The following is a 22,475-nucleotide window of genomic DNA, read 5'->3' as shown; positions in this document are numbered from 1 at the left end:
GGCAAAAGAAAACCTAGGGTACTCCAAGTGGTATACATGCAGTTTTTTAAACTCCCACTTATCTTTTGGAAAAATGTTCCCGACTTTCTAAAATGGATGGAAGTGATCAAATGTCCATAACACCCTTTCTTCTTCTCCTTTTTATTTTTCTCTTTTATTATCCCTATTATTTTTCTTCATTTCCTTTTTTTCTTATTCTTTATTTTTTACATTTTCTCTCCCGTACCTTTTCTTCCTTATCTTTTCCGTGGTCCTTACATTCTCTCGGGTCTGCTCTCTCTCGTTCTCTCGATTCTCTTTCTTTCTCCCATCTCTCTGCTCCGGCCTCCGATCCAAGCCTGCCCTGCATCACGCAGCTGCTCAGCTCAGCGCCCTGCGGCTCCACCCACGCGTCGCGCTGCGGCTCCCTCGCGTCGCTGGTCTGTGCTGCTGCGCCGTCCAGCCGCCGGTCCGCCCCGCTGCGTTGTCCGGCCGCGGATCCGCGGCCATGTCGTCCAGCCGCTGCTCCACCTGCCGGTGGTCCGCGTCCACGCAGTCCCGGTGCTGGTCAGCCCAGCGCCGGCGCGCCGCCAGCAACGCCGCGCGGGCGAGAAGGTAGGAGTGGCATTTTTGCTGTAGTTTTGGCCAACTCGAGGGGTAGTTTTGTGTGTTTTGGTTGTGGGAGGAGGAGAAGCCGGGACAAGCCAATTTTTTTTCCTTCTCCCATGGCAGTGCAAAAACGGCAGCGGCTTTTGCCGGCTTCTCCATATAAGCCATTTTGGTTTTTGCCGTTTGGCAGGGGCTCGGCATGAGCCGGTGAATAAGCCGGAGCTAAAATCTTGCCAAATGGCAACTTAGCTTATGTTTAGAGCTGTTATGGATGATCTAGCTTGGTTAAAAATTTCTATAGCCAGTTGAACCTAGCTAAATTCAGCTAAAGTGATAAAAAATCAAATTGTTCCTCCACCTTCCTCGAGAAAAGTATTTAATGCGGGAGTGATGGATACAAGAGATAAATATCTTTTTAGCTACCGAGAATCCAAACCTAAACTTTAGCCAGGTAAAAGAAAGCTCATCCTGTCATGCGCCCTCTCGTCGTCCTCCTCTGCTATTTATAAACCCCACCCTCTCCCTCGCCGCTCAAACAGCAGAGGCACGGAAGAGTCGGTCAGAGACACATCCGCCGCACCCAGAACAGAACACAGGCAGAAGCAGGAAGATGAAGGTGGAGGTGCTGGAGACGACGCTGGTGACGCCGAGCGAGGCCACCCCTCGGCACGCGCTGCGGCTCTCCAACCTCGACCTCGCCGTGCCCAAGACCCACACGCCGCTCGTCTACTACTACCCCAAGCCCCCTGCCGGACCCGACGCCGGCGCCGAGGGCGGATCCCCCTTCTTCGAGCCGGCACGGCTGCGGGACGCGTTGGCCCGGGCGCTGGTGCCGTTCTACCCGCTGGCGGGGCGCCTGGCGGCCGGCCCGGGGGGCCGGATCGAGATCGACTGCACGGGCGAGGGCGCGCTCTTCGCCGTCGCCCGCGCCGACTTCGCCGGCGACGAGGTGTTCCGGGACTTCGAGCCGTCCCCCGAGGCGCGCCGCCTGCTCGTGCCCTTCGCCGAGTCCGGCGAGCCGCCCTGCGTGCTCGCCATGGTCCAGGTGCACCCCTTCCCCGCTCCCGACCCGAGCTCCGCTTCGCTTTCCCTTGCTCAACCAAATCACCGCGGTTTTTTTTTCTTTTTACGTTTTCACCGCCGTCGTCCGTCCGGTTAATCTGCCCTGCCGGCTTTCGTTTCGTTTTTGCACGCGGCACGTCGGTGGGAAACGGAGAGAAAAGTCTTGGTCAGAGGGAGAGAGAGTATACGGCGGTGTCGAACGGTTTAGCCTTGGCGTCGCTGGCGCGTGGGCCCTCACCGTCAGGGCTCGCCGTGACAGACAGGTTGACAGCGCCACAGCGGCGGTAGCAATGGAAACGCTGGTGGGTCATGGGCGTAGTCATGTAGGACAGGGACGTCCGTTTATGGACCTCTTCGGTAGGCTCCCAAAACGGCTCCGCCACCGCCTTCGTTGGGAGCCCCAACCAAACGGTTGTTTGCAAAACAGCTTCGAGATTGAAGCTCACTTGGAGCTGGAGCTTTTTTTACTACGCGTAGGAAGCCGAAAAACATGGCTTCCTGCGGCTCCTCCTTGTCGGCATGCACAAGGATGCAGTTACTCCTCGAAATTGCAAATACTACAGCTAAAATGCCACTCATCGGGGGAGCGGCATCGAGGAGCGACGCGCTGAGGCTGGCTGCGGGCGGTCCGTGCATCAAGGGAGCATTATGCCGGGGGCGGAGCACGACAGCGAGGAGGTGGCACGTTGGTGCCAGAGCGCGGCCCCTGGTCGGCGAGCAGCGGCGGATTCGGCCTACCTTGACTCCGAGCCAGTGGCTCGGAGTGGCGCAACATCATGGAGAGCGGCGTGCGAGGTTGTCAGTCGGAGCGGCGCAGCGGGGTCGGAGCAAATTGACGGGACGGGCGCTATTGGACAAGGGTAAGAATAGAGGGAAAAATATAAACTTTACTCAATAGTTAAGGGTATATTGGACATTTAACCTCTTCTACTGCATTATAAAATATAGAAGAAGTCGTTTTGCTAAATAATTTTTAAAATAGCTTTAGTTTTTATCAGAGGAGCTGGAGCCATTTTAATCATGGCAAGCTAGCCCTATATACGTGTCCACCGATGGATGGCCTAGCTTATTTTAAGCCTGGCAAATAAATACATATCTCAAGTTTGCTAGAACAAAGCGGTAGAAAAAAAAGGAGATGACTTCCGTCTCCCGTTCCGAGCTTCTTCTTTCAAACATAATTCGAGCTTGTTTTGGTTTCTTGGGAAATCTTAAGCTTCTTTTCGTTTCTTGGAAATCTTTCTCTTGTGTTAGGAGCAGTAGTACATCCTCGAAAAAAAAGTAGTAGTAGTACATTAGTACATGCTCCCCGTCTCATAATAAATGCATTTCTAGAGTTTAAAATTTGTCCTAAAATAAATATGTAATTCTCATCTTTTCACCGAACTCTGTAAGTGTATTTACTTTAAGAATGGGTGTATTTATTTTGGGAAGGAGGGATTGCATGTGATCCGAGCTTTCTGTTCTTGGGCGCTCTTGGGCACAGGCCAAAGAAAAATCAAACCCACAGTGCTCTGACGGCTGACAGCTCAAAGAGCGTGGCAGACATGCCGCGGCGCTACAGTTACCATCAGCCACGGCACGGCAAGATGGTGGCCGCAACCGGATCAGCAGGGGCCAGCATCAACGATGACTTTGGGTTCCCGTCTGCACCGATCGATGCCGACCGCGGCCGTCAGGTGCATTGGCGCGGGCGAAGGCGACGATGCGCGAGTCACGCACGCGAGGCCGGCGGCGGCGCGCGTGCTGTCGACACTCGACACGAACTGGAACTGCTGAAGAAAACCAGGCCTTGTTTAGTTGGCCAATTTGGGAGGTGCCAAATTACTGTTACAGCACTGTAGCACACTGTAGCGTTTCGTTTGTATTTGTGAATTATTGTCCAAATATTAACTAATTAGGCTCAAAAGATTCGTCTCGTAAAGTACAACAAAACTGTACAATTACTTTTTAATTTCATCTACATTTAGTACTCCATACATGTACCGCAAGTTTGATGTGATGGGGAATCTTCTTTTTGCATAGTGTCAAAGTTGGAAGTTGGGAGTAACTAAACATGGCCCCAATTCCGTCCACGGAGCGGGCTGCTGGCCGGCGATGAGTTCTGATAGTACTAGGTCGCTGTACTAGCAGTACCAGCTGCCATTCGGACGGACGAACCGAGGCCGGCTTCAACTGCACGCAACAAGTTGCCTCGCGAAAATCGCAGTTGGCGTAGCCGGACCACAACCAGCAGGCACGTCCATTCCAGTACTTCATGCGTCACCGCACGGTACTTGGGCTGGGTCCTGTGGGGCGATTAACTTTGTGCGCAGCTGTAGGATGTAGCTGTTGCCATTTTCCTCTAGGGCCATTTCTTTCATGCGTCACCGCTGTAGCATATGTAGGCTATTGAAAAGAGCAGTTGACTGTGCGAGACCACACGGTACGCAGCGCCGGTGCGAGACCACCGGTGCCTGGTGGGCGGTGGCCTGCTCTTCTCCTCACCTCGCTCACACTCACCTCGCCGTACCTAGTCTTTGCCTTTCTTTCTGGACCATTATTTCGTGCCGGCAGGGCGCTCAGCGGAGGACAGCACGGCCCGGGCTCACTGATTGCGGGCCGCCGTGACCAAGCGCCACATGGTACTCGCAGTACGCGCTGGTACATCAGGTCAGTTTCACGGTGGATGAGTCTTGACAGCCAGAGCGCGGCTGCCGGCTGGCTCATGCGTTGTCGCGCACGCGCTCCACCGCGGTGAGCACGGCACGACACAGTGCGCACCGCGACCTAGGCCCGCGGAGTGCCGCGGCGGGCGGTCCGAGCAGACCCGGCGGCCATCCACGCTTTTCCCGCGTCGCGTCCTGTCCCCCGGCGTCCGAGCCCCCCGTTCCGTCGCGGTCGCGCGGCGCCGTTCTTGGCGCGTGTCCGTTTCCCCCCGGTGAGATATTTTCACGGTGAAGATTCCTTGCTGCCGCCGAAAGCGGCGAAAACAGCAGCGCCAGCTCGTGAATGGTGACCGAAAGCTGCGAGATGGCTTGATGTGCTAGCAGCAGAAGGCAGAAGGCAGAAGCTGCTGAAAATGGTGACGGAATGGGGTCCAGAATTCCAGGTATGTGCTGCTGAGGTGGAGGTGTGACTAAAACTGATACCACTCAAAAAAAAAATAGTTGCTAAAACTGTTTAACACGGAGCAACTTCGAGAGGCTAAAAAAAATCTTCCTCAAAACTATCTATTGGAGGTCCCAATAAAATCATGTCATTCCACAGCAGATTCAATAATAAATTTCCTGATAAGTTAAAACTGGCCAACTGACCACGTCAGCACGTAGACCCGTCTGTTGGCCTCCAGTTCCCTGGCGAAGGCCTCGGCACCGTCGAATGCGAGGTAGATGTGCGGCGTCTTCTCCATGAGGAGCCTGGCGAGCGAGACGGCGTTGGCGACGGTGGAGAGGCCCGCGACGGCGCCGCAGCGCAGGGTGGCGCCCTCCATGATGCACGCCTCCATCTCGACGGTGCCGTCGGCAGTGAGCACGGAGCCCCTGCCGGCGTTGAAGTGCGGGCAGTCCTCCAGCTCCCACACCTACACGCACGTCACACCATCATCAGGCGCTCGGTCGGTCGGGTCTCGGGTCGGATCGGCTCGAGCATGATGAGCAGGCGGCACGCCCAGGGCCAGGGAAGAGCAAAGGGAACGAAGGACGTACGACGAGCTTGACGACGTCGAGCGCCGCGGTCGAGGCAGCGGCAAAGCGCGACGAGGCGGGGCTCCCTGGTCTCCGGCGGCAGCGTGCGCGGGACGTCCCCAGCGCCGTCGTGCAGCACTAGCGCCCACCCCATATCGCCGGCTGGGCTACCCAGGTGCGCAACTGCTCGATCTCCTCCCTCTCACCTGCTGGTGTCGTTGGACGGGGGAAGGACCGGACTCGCACGTATACGCGGGCGACGGAGGTGTTTTTTTACGTCTGCGTATTTTTATAGGAAGGATGGTGAGCTGTTGGAGGTAAGTTTTTCTGTTTTCCTGCTAAATAAGGTTTGGGACAATTTTTTTAAAAGTAATTTTGGAATAATTTTAAGGAAGCTCCTGTTGCTACTAAGATTCCCCGCAAATCGGACCCATTCCCTGCTCCCCTCGATCCTTACGAGCTAGACACTGCCAATCATGCCCATGCGCGCCACTGTACAGCCGTTTTTATCCGGCGTCCAATTTCTAGTCTCCCCGTCAACCAAGATCCATTTCCTTGCTGCGTGTCCGCGTACGCAAAACCATCGCGTTTGGCCTGATCCAATCATTAAGATCGACATGTGGTGTCCCGCCGGCCGGCGGCCACTCCTCCGTGCCTTATCGCTTAGCTCGAATGCGACGGCCTCGCTTTACCTCGCACCTGGACCCTGCTTTGCTCCCCACGATCAGGAGGAGTTGTGTATGTGCTCGCCGGCGTGCTCGCTCAGCCGGAAGGGGAGCAAAAAGAAAAATCTTCGCACGCCAGAGGCGTCAGATAGATAGCGCCAACCGATCAGAGCAAGTTGGAACGGGGGAAATAATCAGGGTCATTAATCAATATTTTTTATGGCAAAGGGTCATTAATCATTAATCAATCATGAGGCGGTGCCATGACGACGGGCCATGCCCATGTTTAAGACCGCGATGGCAACGCCGATGTGTTCGATCCGTATCGCCGGCCGCCCTGGTCGCCGGTGTACCGTGTGCATGTGGGGACTGTAGATGCGCTGCTAGGACACGACGGTAGATGCCTGGAAACGAGCTAGCCTGCTGTTTATCGCGACATGATCGTGACTGTCTTTTTTTTTCAACAAAGTTTGCAAATTGGGCCTGGCGACTGCTCATGGTGCGAGCTGAGGCTTCGATTTGGACGCTCGGGATGGTGGACTTTAACGGCCAACCGTTTTTTTTGCACGGACAAGTTGATGCCATTTGCGATCAGCTCGCTTGTGTTGACAATTTGGAGGGGAAAAGGAAGTGATCCATCGCTGTCTTGCTTGCCTCGTGCTTTAGGCTAAGTGGCTAACGGTGTGTGTGTGTGATTACAGCGTGCTTTTTGCGTGAAATGACAACCTTTTTGGGTAAAGTTCAGAGATAGGCAGCGGCAACTTGCAACTCAAATGGCCTTTGGCGCTCCGAAAAATTAGGACCTCTGTTAGTGCTTCGGACGGACCACTGATGCCAACGGTGAATGATTGAGCAATTTATGACCTGTTGCCTGCAAATCCTATGCTGCTTTTACACTAATTGATTTGAACTAGTATAATTTAGAACACCAGCGAGAATGTCATGTAATCCGGTGGCTGGCGATGTGAAAAAATCTGTGCAGATCACCTTCCTCAAGTGCGGCGGCGTGACGGTGGGCACGGGCATGCACCACGTGACGATGGACGGCGCCGGCGCGTTCCAATTCATCCGTACATGGACGGCGCTGGCGCGCGGGGAGTCCCCGCCCACGGTGCCGCCGTTCCACGACCGGACCCTGCTCCGGTCGCGCTCCCCGCCGCACGTCCCCTTCGAGCACCCGGTCTACTCCCCGTGCTACCTCAACGGCGCGCCGCGGCCCTTCGTGACGCGCGTCTACGCCGTCCCGCCCAAGCTCCTCGCCGACATCCGGTCGCAGTGCGCGCCGGGGGCGTCCACCTACTGCGCGGTGACCGCGCACCTGTGGCGCGCCATGTGCGTCGCCAGGGGCCTCCCCGCCGACGGCGACACGCGGCTCCGGGTGCCCGCCAACATCCGGCAGCGCCTCCGCCCGCAGCTTCCCGCGGCCTACTTCGGGAACGCGATCGTGCGGGACCTGGTGACCGTGAAGGTCGGGGAAGTGCTGTCGCAGCCGCTGGGCTTCGTGGCGGAGCGGATCAAGCGCGCGGTGTCCCGCGTGGACGACGCGTACGTGCGGTCGGTGATCGACTACCTGGAGGTGGAGTCGGAGAAGGGAAGCCAGGCGGCGCGCGGACAGTTCATGCCGGAGTCGGACCTGTGGGTGGTCAGCTGGCTGGGCATGCCCATCTACGACGCCGACTTCGGGTGGGGGCGCCCGGGGTTCGTGGCGCCGGCGCAGATGTTCGGCAGCGGCACGGCGTACGTGACGCAGGGGCCCGACAAGGACGACCCCATCAAGGTGCTCTTCGCGCTCGAGCCCGAGTACCTGCAGACCTTCGAGAAGGCCTTCTACGGGGAGTGACCGCCGCGCCGCGGCGCCGGCCTAGCTGCGGTGGCGAGGCCTACAGAGGAGTAGGAGAGGCAGCCCCCTGTGGTGCCGTGGTGGTGACTTCGATCGTGTGGAGATGGATCGGCACGGAGCCGGTCCGGTAGGTGTGCATCTGTTGATGTCTGTATCATAATATGTTTGGGGATGCTACTGCATGCTTACTGTGACGCTGTCTTGGATGTCTGTATAAGTGTGATAAGGTGCTTGGTTCCAGTTTTATAGTACGCCAATTCACCAATCAATCTGTCCAAGTGTCTGTATAATAAAAGGAAAAAAATGTATTAAAATGCTTGGCTGCAAGAGGACTGTAGCTTCGAATAGGTCACGATACTGTAAATCCTCCACGTCGCTGACGCAGCTGAACTCCAGATTCGAGGGAAGATTTGGCTATTTGATTCACTGCGTCAGTGCTGCTGCTGCTCGCTAGGCCTTCATGGGCTCCATGGGAGAGAGGTTTCTGTCCGAATTTTTTTTATTTTTATATTTTTTCTTTTACGATTTTGCAGAAATAAATAGTCGAGCAAAATATTAGCAGAAATAGACCCTTACCGCTGACCGACGGTAGGAAAAGTTACCGTCAGATGAAACGACGGTACCTGTGCCGCTGTGCCACGTCAGCGCCGCCGTCTGAAACGACGGGCGGCATATGGATCCCTGGTGACCGTGGGACCCACGGAGTTACCGCCGGGATGAGACAGCGGTAGCTTGTTGCCATCGGATGAAGCAGCGGTAACAGGCTCCCACCGATTCAAACGGCGGATGAAGTGGCAGTAACAGGCTGCCGCCAATTCAAACGGCGGGAGTAGGAAGTTACCGCCGCCTAATTCGGCGGTAGGCGGCCTGCCTTTAAAACCCATGGAGTGGCCGGGGCCGGGGCGCACGCTGGTCATTCGGGAGGAGGAATCGGGAGAGAAAAGGAAGAAAAAAAGGGAAGAGAAGAGAAAGAAAGAAAGGGAGGGAGGAGAGGAGAGGAGAGGAGGGGAGGGGAGAAGAGAGGGAGGGGAGTAGGGTGGAGATTGAAGCAAAGCTCTGTCAGATCTTCACTTCGCTTGAGGTATTATTTGAAATCTTGCAGTTTAGCTTAACTCGTAGTTGGTACATGTAGTAGTCAATATGATATATCAATGGTGTAGTATTAAGTATTAGATGAAATCTAGGGGCATGGTGTATCTTCATCTCAACACTCCTTATATGGACCTCCCTCTCCCGTATCCTTCCACACCACTAAGTAGGAGGAAGAACAATGGCATCCACAAGAGGAAAAAGTCATGGGAGGAGGGGAAGAGGAGTGGATGCTCCTATTCCCACCATCACTTAACCAGGTTCTGTTGGCCCAAGACACCATGTCTTGATCACAATTCAACTCGAATTTGATCGAAAACCCCAATTACTACTCGGATCCGGATGAGGGGACTCCTTTATCAGGTCCACAACATGGCCTGGTTATCACATCCACCCGCTGTAACATCCGTAAAAATCACCAACTTAAATCACCCGCTAAAATTTATTTTCAAAATTTTTTTACCGTTGAGCTCCCGAAAATCTAATCTTCCCGGTGATTTCGCCGTCCCGGCATCCAAAGCCGACAACCATTCTCTTTATCATCTCTGTAAATCTCACCGCGTGCCGGTCGACAAACCGCCGCGCGTGCTCCGACCATTCTCCACAACCACTGCCGACTCTCCCTTTCTTTTTCTCTCTTTCCCCTATTTTCTTTTTCTTCCTTCTCTTTCTTCCTTTCTTCTTCTTCCTTCTTCCTTCTTCTTCTTTCTTCCTCCTCCTTCTTCCCTGTGGCGCACCGCAAGCTCCCCTGGCGGCCCCCCTAGCACCTGCTACCCCTGGCGCCGACCCCTCTCCCTGACCCCCCTGCCGCACGCGCCTGGGCTGCCCCTCCTACGCACCTCGCCATCCCGGCGCTCGGCCCCTGTGCGCCGCACCCAACACAGAGCGCCAGCACTGAGCCCTGCCGCTCGCCTCCCGGTGTCCCCTACCACCGGCGCCGCACCCCGACGCCACGCCTGCCCGGTCCCCACCGCGCCAGGCACCGCCGCTGGCCCCTACCGCCACCTGCCGCGCCGCTCATCGGCTCCGGACCCCACCGCATCGTGCAACCACTCGACTGTTGTGTGGGTGGCGGCTTAGTATAAATCCCACTAGTTGTTTTGTTTGCCATTAGGAGAGCTGGTGAGCAACGGGAGACCATGGAGAAGGACTAAAAACTTTGTGAACTTAGATCCCGGTTAAGACCTCGTTGGAAGGTCGTTAACCCTTTGATTGCTTCTATGTTGGCTAGTTAGTCTTAGCTAAGGTGGGTAATGTCTTTGACAGGATCTGCACCGACATTAAGGTGATCATGCTGCGGTACCCTACTTGTGGGTAAAGTGTACAACCTCTGCAGAGTTAAAACCAATCCGGGTAGCCATGTCCACGCCATTGGATGAGTTATGGCTTGGACATATAACTAGTGTTTGGGTGATGGAAGGTTTCCATGGTGTGAGTTGAATTTTGGAAGGTGTCCGGCAGTTGTGCCGTGAGCTACTGTGGATGAGGAGTCCAGTAGCATTAAAAAAATTGGATCCTTTGTGTAGGATCAACCCCTCTTATTGATTCGGTTACCAAAGAAAATATTTTGTGAAAACCCTTTTGAAAATGAACCCCTGCATGTGTTGAAAAACCTAGCTTTATGGCAAAATAAACTTTATCCTTATCCTTGATATATCATGTGCATAATCTTGATTGTATCCCGCTCTGTGGATGGGGTTGGACTTGTTGAGTATTTTTGTACTCACCCTTGTTTTGTTGCTTCAGAGGAAGACCCGGACTTCGTCGCTGAGGATTTCGAGTAGAAGATCACTTCCGCACCCAACGCTGCCTGTGGTGTTGGCCTTTGCAAAATGCTTCCGCTGCCATGTAGTCCCGAGTGCTGTCTCTTGACATTAGCTTGGTTCGCTACTGTTGTTTAATTTACTTATCATTTCGGCGTAGCTTTCACACCCGCTCCCTCGGAAGTTGTACGATTTTGAACCATCTGTTGAATAAATGTGTTATCAGCCTCCTGGGACTGATATTTGTATCATATTTAGTCTCCGCTGATGTGGGGATGCTTCACCCGCAAGGCAGATTCATCTACTGGCCCGGCATGAAGCCACCTGCTCTCACCAAGGACGATGAGTCACGCCTTGTCACCTATCTCGCACCCTCTCATACTAGGAGGGAACCCCTCTGTCTCCCATCTATGAGGAAGACGGTCCCACAGAGATCATCACGTCAAGTTTGGCTACTTTCTCTCCGGAGCAGGAACTACTCGCCATCGTCGCTGCTCAAGATGGTGATGGTGAGGAACCACCAGAGAGGAATCCTTGACACGAACGTCACCCAGATTACAAGTCGCAGGATGAGCTCACCGCCAACGTACAAAGAGAAGAAACGGAAGCTCAGAGAACCCGTTGGCTAGCATGAAACGCTGCAAGAGCGGATTGTCGCCGCCACCTCGCATCTGACTTACCCATTATGAACTTGGATCACGCGTTTGAAGCAATTCAATCGCGTCAACACCATACTCCTCTTGCCACCATCGTATCCATTGACCTAATTACTTGGGCAATGCCACAAAACAAGTACACCAGGCAACTGGTCAAGCTGGCGCAGCGTGCGTCTGAACAACTTGATCAGCAGAGTCCGATACACTCGGTTTGACGCACCTTTTCCCATCATAGCAGTAGCACCAGACCTAATCTCAATGAGAGCGCCAGGCCAAGTCAGAACAAGGTCCCTAGAATCGAGAACCTCAGAGCAAGTTAGCACCAAGCGGAAAGTAGTTCGGTAGGATCCTCGGGAGGCCGTGGCCACCATGAGCCCTGTCCAAAGCTTGAAGCCCTAGTACACGACCTCCATTAGAAACTCAACAACAATCATGATGCCCATGTAATCATTGAAGGGCGCCGCCGCAAGCACGAACAAGAACTCGAGTACCTGGGAGAAGATTCCGACAAGTTCCCCGCTTATTCAAAACGAGTACGCAAGACGGTCCTACCTGACAAGTTTAAACCCCCGGGTATCACCAAGTACGACGGCAAGCAGGGCCTAGTCCAATGGTAGTGGTGCTACTCATTATCAGTTCAAGTGGTGGGAGGAAACGATGGCACCAAAATCATTTACTTCCCCATGTGTGTGGAGGCAGGGCCACTCACATGGCTCAAATCCCTAAAGCGAGACTCCATCAACACATGGAGTCAACTCAAGGTGGTATTTACAAACAACTTCGCAGGGACAATGAAGGGTCCTGGCAACAGGATCAACTTGTCCCAAGTCAAATAGCAACAAGGCTAGACCCTGCGCAGTTATCTATGTTGTTTCTTCGTCAAGAAGGCCACTATCATGGACATCACGGAGCGGGATGACATAGAGTGCTTCCAGAATGGTCTCTATGACTGCTAGATGTTCTAAGATTTTGGCAGGATCACACTGAGGTACTCACCGATTCAGAAGCTGCTATACGCAATACAACTCACCTCGCGGAAGCTACACCAATACTTCCAGGAACACAACATCTCCATCATTATAGACTTCCCTTTGGGAGAAATTCTCCACAATCCAGACGTGACAGGAAGAATTTCCAAGTAGGCAGTAGAACTTGAGCCTTATCCCTTGAATTCAAGTCAAGAACTGCCATCAAGTCGCAAGCACTAGTCGATTTTATGGCAGAATGGTGGGAAAATCAAGTATCAACACCGGTACAATGGCCAGAGCATGGGTCATGTACTTTGATGGATCACTCAAGCTCGAGGGCACCGGCGCATGAGTACTCTTAATCTCTCCCAAAGTCAAACAACTCAAATATGTTCTACAAATCTTCTGGGAGGTGTTTAACAATGAAACTAAATATGAAGTGCTTCTGCATGGGCTCTGCCTGGCAATTTTGTTGGGAATCAAGCGGCTGTTGGTCTATGGAGACTCACTAGTAGTCATCAATCAAGTCAATGACGAGTGGGATCATCACAAAGACAACATGGATGCGTACTGCCTTGAAGTACGCAAGCTGGAGAACAAGTTCTCTAGTCTAGAGTTCTATCACATGGCTCGTGATAACAATATAGCCGCAGACGTCTTGTCCAAGCTTGGATCTACTCGTGCCCAAGTTCCATCTGGGGTCTTCATCCATGAACTACACAAGCCATCCATAGTGGAGCCGGTACCATCGAAAATCACCGATCGAGGCAACAAGGCGCCAGACCGAGAGGTTATGATGATCGATTTATCGACTACATCAAGGAGCACAAGTTGCCACCAGACAAGATAGAAGTCGAGCAAATCTCGCGACGCGGCAAAAACTACGTTCTAGTCGGGGACATGCTCTTGCCGCGTCCACAGTAGGGCCTCTATGATGAAGGAGTCCCCTCATCCGTATCCGAGTAGTAATCGGGGTCTTCAATCAAATCCGAGTTGAATTATGGTCTAGATATGGTGTCTTGGTAGACAGCGCGTGAGTTTCGGAGTCCGAACGGGAATCAACTTGTAGTGTGGACCAATTTGCACGATGGCTTAAGCGCCAGCTCATGGGAACTAATCCGAATAGTACGAGAATCCGAGTTGTACTCGGATTTATCCCGTGAACCTCGGAAGAGGTCGAAGATTTCGTTGAATTTTTCAACAAAATCCTCTTAAGCTTGAGACGAAGATTGATGTCGTAGTGCTTTTCCTCCAGGGCCGGTGCGATGTGGCGGTGGAAGTTTCCAGCGTTGTCCACGACATAGACCCAGAAACCGAAGCCGAACGTCGCGCTCGCTTCGAACACGACGGTGGGCTTGATGATGACTTGAGTCATCGGGTTCGCCAATGGATTCTTGGCAAGATCCTCTACCTGGCGCGACAGCTGTCGGTGTTTAGACCCGGCAGCCTACCGAGGGGGTACCCGAGGTAGTGTTTTATGCGTGGGGCTCGCTGAGATCAGGAACTCAATGGTGAACTCGAACATACGATTTAGATAGGTTCGGGCTGCTTATGTTGCATAATACTCTACATCCTATGTAGTGGTTGTGTTGTATTGATTGAACTTGTTTGGAGGGGGTCCTTGCCTCGTCTTATATTACTGGGGGCAGGATTACAGGTCGTTTGTTTACAAGAATACTAGTCGGATTCGACTAGAGAGTCGTACTCTAATTGCTACGAGTAGTTTTCTAATCCTCGACTAGTTCTTATCCTACATGTAGACCACGTGTGTGGCGGAACCGCCCTAATTAACTTAGCTAAAGCACAATCAAGTCGCCTGACACGCGATCATATGCTTTAATCAAGTTAACTCGACAGTTCGTCGGATTTCATCCGATAAACCACTACACAGGACCAAGAAAGCAGAGCTCACACGAAGGTGAGTGGTTCCAGAGAATACAATAGATCAACCAAAATTAAACAAGTACATTAATTTATTACACAACGGGTTCAAAATTCAAACATAGTTGCAGAGTTCTTAAGCAGCAAAAATAAATGAACGGAAGCTAGCGTCGAAGTCGGACATCACGACGAGGCCGATCATGACATCAATGAGTCCCGTACTCGCCGTCCGAGGAGGGATCCCACTCGACCGTCCACCCAGGAGGAAGCTGGGGAGGCCAAGTGCCACGAGCAGCAAACTCAGGGGCTTCAACATCACCTGAAAGATGTGTCACAAGCAGGGTTGAGCAACTATGCTCAACAAGACTTAACCGACAGGTGGTTCTAATCCACCAGCTTCTAAACATGCAAGGCTTTTTGGCTAAGGGGTTTGTTTTGCCAAAAGCGACTACAGTAGATCCTTGCTTTCAATATTTTAGCCACAAGTTCTACGGTCCATTTACCAATCTAAGTTAGTAGCTATACTAACAAGCAATGGTTTCCAAGCAATTAAAGAAGTAACAAATTTAGACCACCATCCTCTTCCATTCTTACTCAGTGTAGCATAGGGATCAAGCAGTCCCAAACTGTGAGAGGCAGATGAATCAATTCGAATTTCTTAACCATGCATGACGAACCTAATCTCACGATATCCACGCACCACGGAGGGTCACTTCACTTGTCGGCCGTCCCCATCAATTCCCAGGCACATGTCAGGTCCAAATTGCCTTTGGCATGCAATGCTCCACAGTCCCGGTCTCTACTGTACTGTGACCACAACTGCATCCACATGATGCACCATGGGAACTACGTTCCAAGGACAGCAGGGGTATAAGCCACTTGCCGTTTCAATCAGGTACTAGGCTTCCCCATCCCATACTAGGTATGAGATTAGTACTTTCAAACACTTGATCACGAACACCATCACTTTCCAACCTTAATCCAATTTTATGTAGACAGGCGGGGCAATCCACCGACCACCAAAATAGTTCACAGAGCCCTGCCCCGTCCATCGTCCTTATGGTTGTAGCAAAAAGAAGCAAGCAACTCCTATAACTCTCGAGTGACAGGAAATCACTCGACTTTTACCGTGAGTCCTATTTAAGAAAGGCAGCTACTCGGCCTATCATACTAGTGTTCAGATCAAGAGAAACTAAGTCATGCATCTACGGTTTCAATCAACTCCTGGAACGTAAATGCACACACATAACAACAAAATGCATGCACAAGTTTAGAAAAACTGGGTTATGCTCCGGGGCTTGCCTTCAAGTGGGGCGGTAGCGAACTGATTCTCGACGTGCACGGGCTTGACTCCTGCAGGCGGCGGCTCAGCTATGGCTTCATTTTCCGGCGCCAGGTGAAGCTTGTACGTGCCGTCGGCGAGGTTCAGCTCTACACAAAATGCAATGCAAGGGTAAGACACTTAGACGGTGATTTCAACAGCATTTACAAGGATTTAAATCCAGAACTGTAGCAAAACTACAGGAAAAGGTGCGAAACCAACTTTATCGGACTCTACTCAGAACGAGGATTCCAACCAAAGTGATTTCACACTTTTCCGATTTTTCCTTGATTTAAGATGTAATTTCCAAGCTTCTGTCGATTAGAAACGAGTTAAAAGAGTCGGATCGGGGAAAAACTTACGATCTGACCCTTAGATTTAAGGAATAACTGTACCGGGATTCTCAGATTTAACACATCCCCAAAATTTTATGTAGATACTCTCGGTTAAAAGAAACAGACACACCAGAGCCCTTGGGCGAGGCGGACAACACTCGGGCGAGGCGGACAGCACTCGGGCGAGTCGGGCGAGACGGACAGCACTCGGGCGAGTCGAGCGAGGCGGACAGCACTCGGGCGAGTCGAGCGAGCTGGAAAGGGGTCGGCAGCTCACCTCCGGTCCTACTGACGAGGTCTTAGGGTCGGGAAGAAACAAGCCGAGGCAGAACAAGGAACGACGGCATTTCGGAGGCGGTGGTGCTTCTGGTGGACACAAACAAGCTTTAGAGCTGCGCGAGAGGATGGCAAAGCGGCTGGTGAGGTCGTGAAGCGTCCCCACATAAGTAGAGACTAAATGTGATCCAATTATCAGTCCCAGGAGGCTGATAACACATTTATTCAACAGATAGTTCAGAAACCGTACAACTCCCGAAGGAGCGGGCGGGCAAGCCACACCCAAAGCAAGACTAAAGCGATAACAATACAAATCCAAGTTGCAGTCCAGTCGGACTCCGGGCTGCAATCGGAACTATGCGTCAGCGGAAGCATCCTGCAAAAGGGGCCAACACCGCAGGCAGCGTTGGGTGCAGACGCAACCTCCTACTCGAAGTCCTCGGCGACGAAGTCCGGATCCTCCTCTGGAGTAACAACACAAGGGTGAGTACAAAGTACTCAGCTAGTCCAACCCCATCCACGGAGGGGGATACAACAAGAATATGCATATGAATCAACAAGGATATAGCTATGGTTTATTTGCAATAAAGCTGAATTTTAGACATATGCACGGTTTCATTTTAAAGAAGTTTCATGGAAATATTTTAATAAACGATATATCAAGTGGGGTTGATCCTACACAAAGGATCCAAGTTTTATCGCTACCGGACTCCCCGTCCGCCGTAGCGCACGGCACAACTGCCGGACACTTCCAAAATTCCACACACCCACACACACCGTAAATACCAGTCATCCCCCAAAAGCTAGTTGTGTGACCGAGCCGTAACTCGTCCAATGCCGTGGACACGGCTACCCGGATAGGTTTTAACTCTGCAGAGGTTGTACACTTTTCCCACAAGTAGGATACCGTATCGCGATCACCTTAGTGACGGTACGGATCCTAACAAAGCCATTACCCACCTTAGCCAACACTTACTAGTCAACACGGAAACACCCAAGGGGTTAGCAACCCATCCACGGGGCCGAAACCGGGACCTAAGTCACCAAGAGCTTAGTCCTTTTCCAAGGGCCCCCGTTGCTCACCAGCACACCTGGAGCCTAGCAGTTTAGCTAGTGGGGTTTATGCTAAGCCGTTGCCCATACAACGGTCGAGTGGTTGTACGATGATGGAATCAGGCAGGATGACACATCAACTCGGTCCTTAGCCATGACAAGATGGATATCTCCCACTCCGCTCAACCACTAAGGTACGAGCCCAACAATCCGGCATTCCACACAAGAAACGCCCATCCATCTCATCCACCACCTCTCTTTACACCCGAAAACCCAACTCCTCAGTTGAACATACTCACATATTTATTTTCCGAATAAACAGATGTAGTCATGATTGAATTTGGATAATGGGTTCCTAAGCATTCTAGCAGTATTTATCATCTAAACAGAGCAACTCATATTTAGAGATAAATATGGGACAGCAAGGAATAATCATAACAATCAAGGGGTGGCTATCCAACCATGTCTTGCGATAAAACAATATGCATTTTGTAAAACAGGCCAATAGGTTGTGTCTGAAAAACTGGGTGTTAAATATGCATCAAAGGGTGAGATTGGACTTGCCGTTCTCAAAGCCTTCCGGGAGCTCCTGCTCGTGGTACTGGTCCTCAGGCTCCGGCTCGCGGTCGAACTCCTCCTCGCGCTCCTCCTCGGGTACTCCGCGATCTACGGCACACACAAACGAGCACACAATAAATAAAAAGGAAAAAGATTTTACCCGTTGAGCTCCGAACAGGAAGTATGAACGGAAAATAGGTAGGAAGAGTATTTTCATGAAATTTTGATATGCCTCGGCGGAAATATATGAGAGGAGGCCGTGGTCGAATTTGGGATTGATTGGAGGAAATTTGGCGCATGAAATGACGGTTTAAAGGAGTATTAGGGATTTAAAAATGAAGTTTTGGACTAAACTGTGAAAACCGAGGACCTATTTGTAAATATTCTAAAAAGTGGAAGGGCTTATTTGTGGAATTCCCTGGAGAGAGAGTTGGGAGGACCGGGTTGCAAATAGAGAGAAAGGGAGGGGTAGATCGAAAAGGATGGAATCCCCTTCTTCTTCCTTGGCCGAAACAGAGGAAGGGGAGAAAGGGGACGGGCGGCCGGCGCCGGGCCGGCCGGCCGGGCCTCGCCGGCGGCAGGCTGGGCGGGGAGAGGTGGAGGGGGCGCACGGGGGTCCATTTGACCCCTCACCTTGGACGGTTGGTGGCCGGACCCAAGGGGCGACGGCGGCGGAATACGGCGGCGGAGCTCCTGGTGGCGGCGGCGGCAGTTGGCATTGGGGAAGGTAGGAAGAGGAGGGCCGACGGCTTGGGGAGCGTGTTGGTGGAGTGGGGGAGCTTGAGAGATGGGGGTGGGTGCCGGCCCCTCTTTATAGGCGGCGGGAGGAGCTTGTGGCCGGCGGTCTCCAAGGAGCGCCGCGAATCTCGGCCGGTGGCGTGCCGGAGCGGTGGAGCTCGAGGATGGCGTGGTGGAGGACGCGGCTCGGCCGACGAGGGTACGGGGGCGGCGACCGGCGTGGGGAGGCGCGCCGGGAGGAGCGGCGTGCGGTGACCGGCGGGCAAGCCGGCCACAGGAGCGGCGACGGGACGGCGGCTTGGCGCGGAGCGAGCGGCGCGACGTGGTTGACCGGCTCGGCGTGCGCGCGTGGGTGGGACCGACGAGCGGTGCGGCACGGTGGGCGGCACAGCGCGGCGAGCGGCGCTGGCGTGCGGGCGCGAGCGCACGGGCGAGGGTGCGCGGGCGAGGTGAGCGGTGCGGCGCGGCCAGGCGCGGCGCGTGGACCGGCGCAGCGCAGCCAGGCGCGGCTCGCGGCCCGGGGCGAGGTGGGCCCAGCGCGCGTGCGAAGTGCAGCGCCAGGGGCAAGGCGCCGAGCGCCGGTGCCAGAGGGAGGAAGAAAAAGTGCCAGCTGCAGGAGGGAGAAGGAGGAAGGGGAGAGAGAGGAAAAGAGAAAAAGAAAGGAGGAGAAAGGAAAACGAGAAGAAAGGAAGAGAGGGAAAGAAGAGGAGGAAGGAAAAGAGGGAGTCGGCGGAAATTGTGGGATTCGACTGCACACGTGATGGACTTGATGGGCACGCGGCGAAAATCATAGGGACGGAAAAAGAGGGTTGACGAGTCGGGCCAGAACGACGGGTCCGACAGAAGGGAAAAGATTTGACGGAGCTCAGCGGTCGGAAAAATTTTGGAATGCATTTTTAACGAGTGATTTAATTGGGTGTATTTTTACGGGCGTTACAGGTCGGCAAGGCGTGGTGTTGGGCGGAAGGGGGAGCTCCACAGAGAGCTCAGGCGGCGGTGCTTGAGCATGAAGCAGAGGAGTGTGTGGCGACGAGCGCGGTGGAGAAGAACATAGCAGGTAGTGCGGCAAAGGCGGTGGTAGCGAATGGAACTCTGGTAAGAAGCTTCGATACCCCTTTTATAGCTGCGCGGAAGTGTTCGGAGGAAGGAAACGAGCTCGAGCGACGAGAGGATAAGATTGAGGGAGAAAAGGAATGCTCTGCCACGACGGTGATTGGTCGGCGTCTCCATTGGCGAGCTTGGATGCAATCTTGCCCTGGTTGGGCAGCAAGGATTTAGGGCCGGGGGCAAAGAGGGTTTGCTGGGCACGCGGATCTGCTAGGTTTGCGCGCATGTGTGGTCGCGGCCATCAATGGCGGCGGCGCCATTGGCGGAGGAGGAGGGAGGGTAGGGTACTACAGGTGAGGGCGCTGTAGGTGAGATGACAGGGCGAGCGGTGTGACGCGAGCATGCGCGGGCTAGCGGTTTGCCGGGGAACGCTACGGGCGAGGCGGGGGAAGGAGCTGTCACTGCCTGCACGGCGGTTGGCGGAGACGGCAGCGTCGCGGGGCGCGCACGCGGGCAGCGCGATTGAGGTGTAATGGGGGGGCGGAAGGCGTTGAGACTTGCGGTCGAGGATCCGGGTGAGATGGATGCGCGCGGGCGGCAAGGCAGTACCGGCGCGGTAGCGGCCGGTCTTCGGTCGTAGAGTGGCCGGGGCGATGGCGGAGCTGCGGGCAGTGCGCCTGGCGCGGCCAGCGAGGCCTCGGGTGAGACGAGACGGGACGGAGGGGTCTGCAGGCACTTCTGCATGTGATTGGGAAAGAGGCGCGCTGATCTATCTTGTAGTGGCCGGCGACTGGGCGAGGCGGGTGCTCGCCGGTTGAGGTCACGCCACCGCGGCGACGGCGTTCTGGAGCACGGCGCACGCGCGCTCTGGCCCCGTCTGCCCGAAGGATCCACGAGATCCTCTGCCGAGCCCACCTTCAAGCCTCTGGATCTCCCGATTTTCAAACCGCACCACGTTGACTCCCTTTACAAGAGTTGTAGTACATAGACTAAGGTTCAACTCTTGTAATTTGACCGAGTTCAAAAACACGGTGGATTTGGAGATTCAAAACTCCAAAGTTTGGAGGAACGCCGGTTTCAGGACTTAGAGAAAAGAGGCGGTTTTGACTGGTGTTTAGGGTTCTAGGCTGATTTGAGTTGCAGATTTGGGAAGTTTCGGAGGTGAATTGGACCAAGCTCCAATTAGCAAGGTTGTTGTAGGAACTTAGTTCTCCAACTTCTATAAAGGGGTTTCTAGATGTTCTGCTCAACTTTCCAAAGATAAACCCGCCTTAAGGCGCCAGGTCGGGCTGAATTCCAGACTTAGCCGGAATGGCTAAAGAGGCTGAGTTGACCAAACTAGGGAACTTTGACATGAATTTGAAGGCTTTTGGGGCAGATTTCAAACTTGCTCCTTAAAGCAGAATTGTTAAGGTCCCGAAGCTCAGAAACTTTGGTATAGGGCTCAGCTCAAGATGACATTGGAAACCTCTAGATAGAAAGCCCCAAAGCTTGGACTTTGCCTAAAAGTTGTCAAAACTTTTCTTTAAGCACAAAGGACTTGCTCTTACGATTAAAACACCGTTTAAGCACCCAGGTTGTTACAACGCGGTTCTGCACCGTAGTCTCCATATCTGACACGTCTCGATGTACAGCCCTGTATCTAGGACCGTCCAAGCCTCCCGGTGGGCCCATAGATGTATGGCTGACAAGCCTCCGAGTACTTTTTAGTTAAATGTAGCAGTCCCGAGTATTTTTTTAGACATCTTCGACTAGTTTGTGGTGCTCCTTTAAGTACTCCATAGGATTGAGTCTTCGAATATACTCGACTACTACTATGCGTCTAGAAGGTGCTCAAGCCTCATTTAACTTGTCTTGAATCTTGTATGGAAGTGCGATGAAAATCGCACTCCATATGGAGTGTCTAAACACCGCCATAGCTGGCTCCACCATCTGCCACCGGCAGAGTCGTGTGTGTGTGTGGGGAGGGAGGTTAGCTACCGCCGTTTCAAACGGTAGTAGCAACCCCCTCCGCTGCCACATCACCCAACTGTCGTTTGAACCGGCGGTAACTCCCTTTTTTTTACCTGCCGCCGTTTCAACTGGCTGTAAGGGTCTATTGCTGCAAATTTTTTGTCGGCTATTTATCTCTGTAAAATCGTAAAAGAAAAAATATAAAAATAAAAAATTTCTTTTTGTCCCGTGGAATGGCCCCCCAGTAGTACATAGCCCAGAACTCAACGAAGGCTAAAATTTTCTAGGCCTACTTGCGTGCTCCCAGCCATTTTAGCCCACTAGCAGCCCTCCTGCACAGAAAAATCAGGCCGGGCAGCTCGTTACACTCGGCAGCATCTGGAAATGCTAAAACGCTGCTTGAACTTATCAGGAACCTCTCCTCTTGAAAAGAACTGTCACCGTCTTGCCGCCGCAACAATGTACGAGCAGCCACGATTTCAACCGTGACCAGGTTGCCGGCGCCTGATGGATTTATTGGCCTCGCAGCAGCAAACCGCGCTCGGGGTCGTCGTCGCAGGTAAGGTAACCCAATATTCCCCATCTCCCTTCGTTGAAATCTGGGATCCCGCCCGCTGCAAGGAATCAATCGGTCCGGCCCGGCCGGTTGGTGATCGAGGGTGACGCCGATCACGGCCGCCCTGCGCAGCTGGCGAAGTGGCGGCGGGCCGACAGCACGGGCAGTGGCACCGTGGCAGCGCGACACCTCGTGAATGAGTTAAAGACGTGTTTGGTTTCACGAACTAAAATTTAATCCGTGTCACATCGAATGTTTAGATACTAATTAGGAGTATTAAATATAGCCTAATTATAAAACCAATTGCACGGATGGAGGCTAATTCGCGAGACGAATCTATTAAGCCTAATTAGTCCATGATTACGAAGTCTATTAAGCCTAATTAATTTCATGATGAAAATACATTTACTGCGGCATCACATTTTTCGACTTAGGGTAGGACCCCCTCTTAAGCATTACGAAAT

General features: G+C 53.1%; 1 protein-coding gene across 1 annotated transcript; it reads left to right on the top strand.

Annotated features, from left to right (window-relative positions):
- Positions 1-605: 605 nt before the first annotated feature.
- LOC101761166 (putrescine hydroxycinnamoyltransferase 1) lies at positions 606-8,164 on the top strand. The gene is made up of 2 exons (XM_004956797.4): positions 606-1,633; positions 6,960-8,164. The coding sequence occupies exons 1-2, from the start codon at positions 1,199-1,201 to the stop codon at positions 7,815-7,817; spliced, it is 1,293 nt and encodes a 430-aa protein (XP_004956854.1). The 5' UTR covers positions 606-1,198; the 3' UTR covers positions 7,818-8,164.
- The last annotated feature ends 14,311 nt before the right edge of the window (positions 8,165-22,475 follow it).

Source organism: Setaria italica, chromosome II (genome assembly GCF_000263155.2).
Source record: "Setaria italica strain Yugu1 chromosome II, Setaria_italica_v2.0, whole genome shotgun sequence".
Taxonomy (NCBI): Eukaryota; Viridiplantae; Streptophyta; class Magnoliopsida; order Poales; family Poaceae; genus Setaria; species Setaria italica.
This window is presented reverse-complemented; position numbering and strand designations above follow the sequence as displayed.

Bases quoted from the DNA above. Each gene is read 5' to 3' on its own strand.
- LOC101761166 (XM_004956797.4), top strand. From the start codon at position 1,199: ATGAAGGTGGAGGTGCTGGAGACGACGCTGGTGACGCCGAGCGAGGCC. The intron at 1,634-6,959 runs GTGCACCCCTTC...AAATCTGTGCAG, and splicing joins GCGTGCTCGCCATGGTCCAG to ATCACCTTCCTCAAGTGCGG.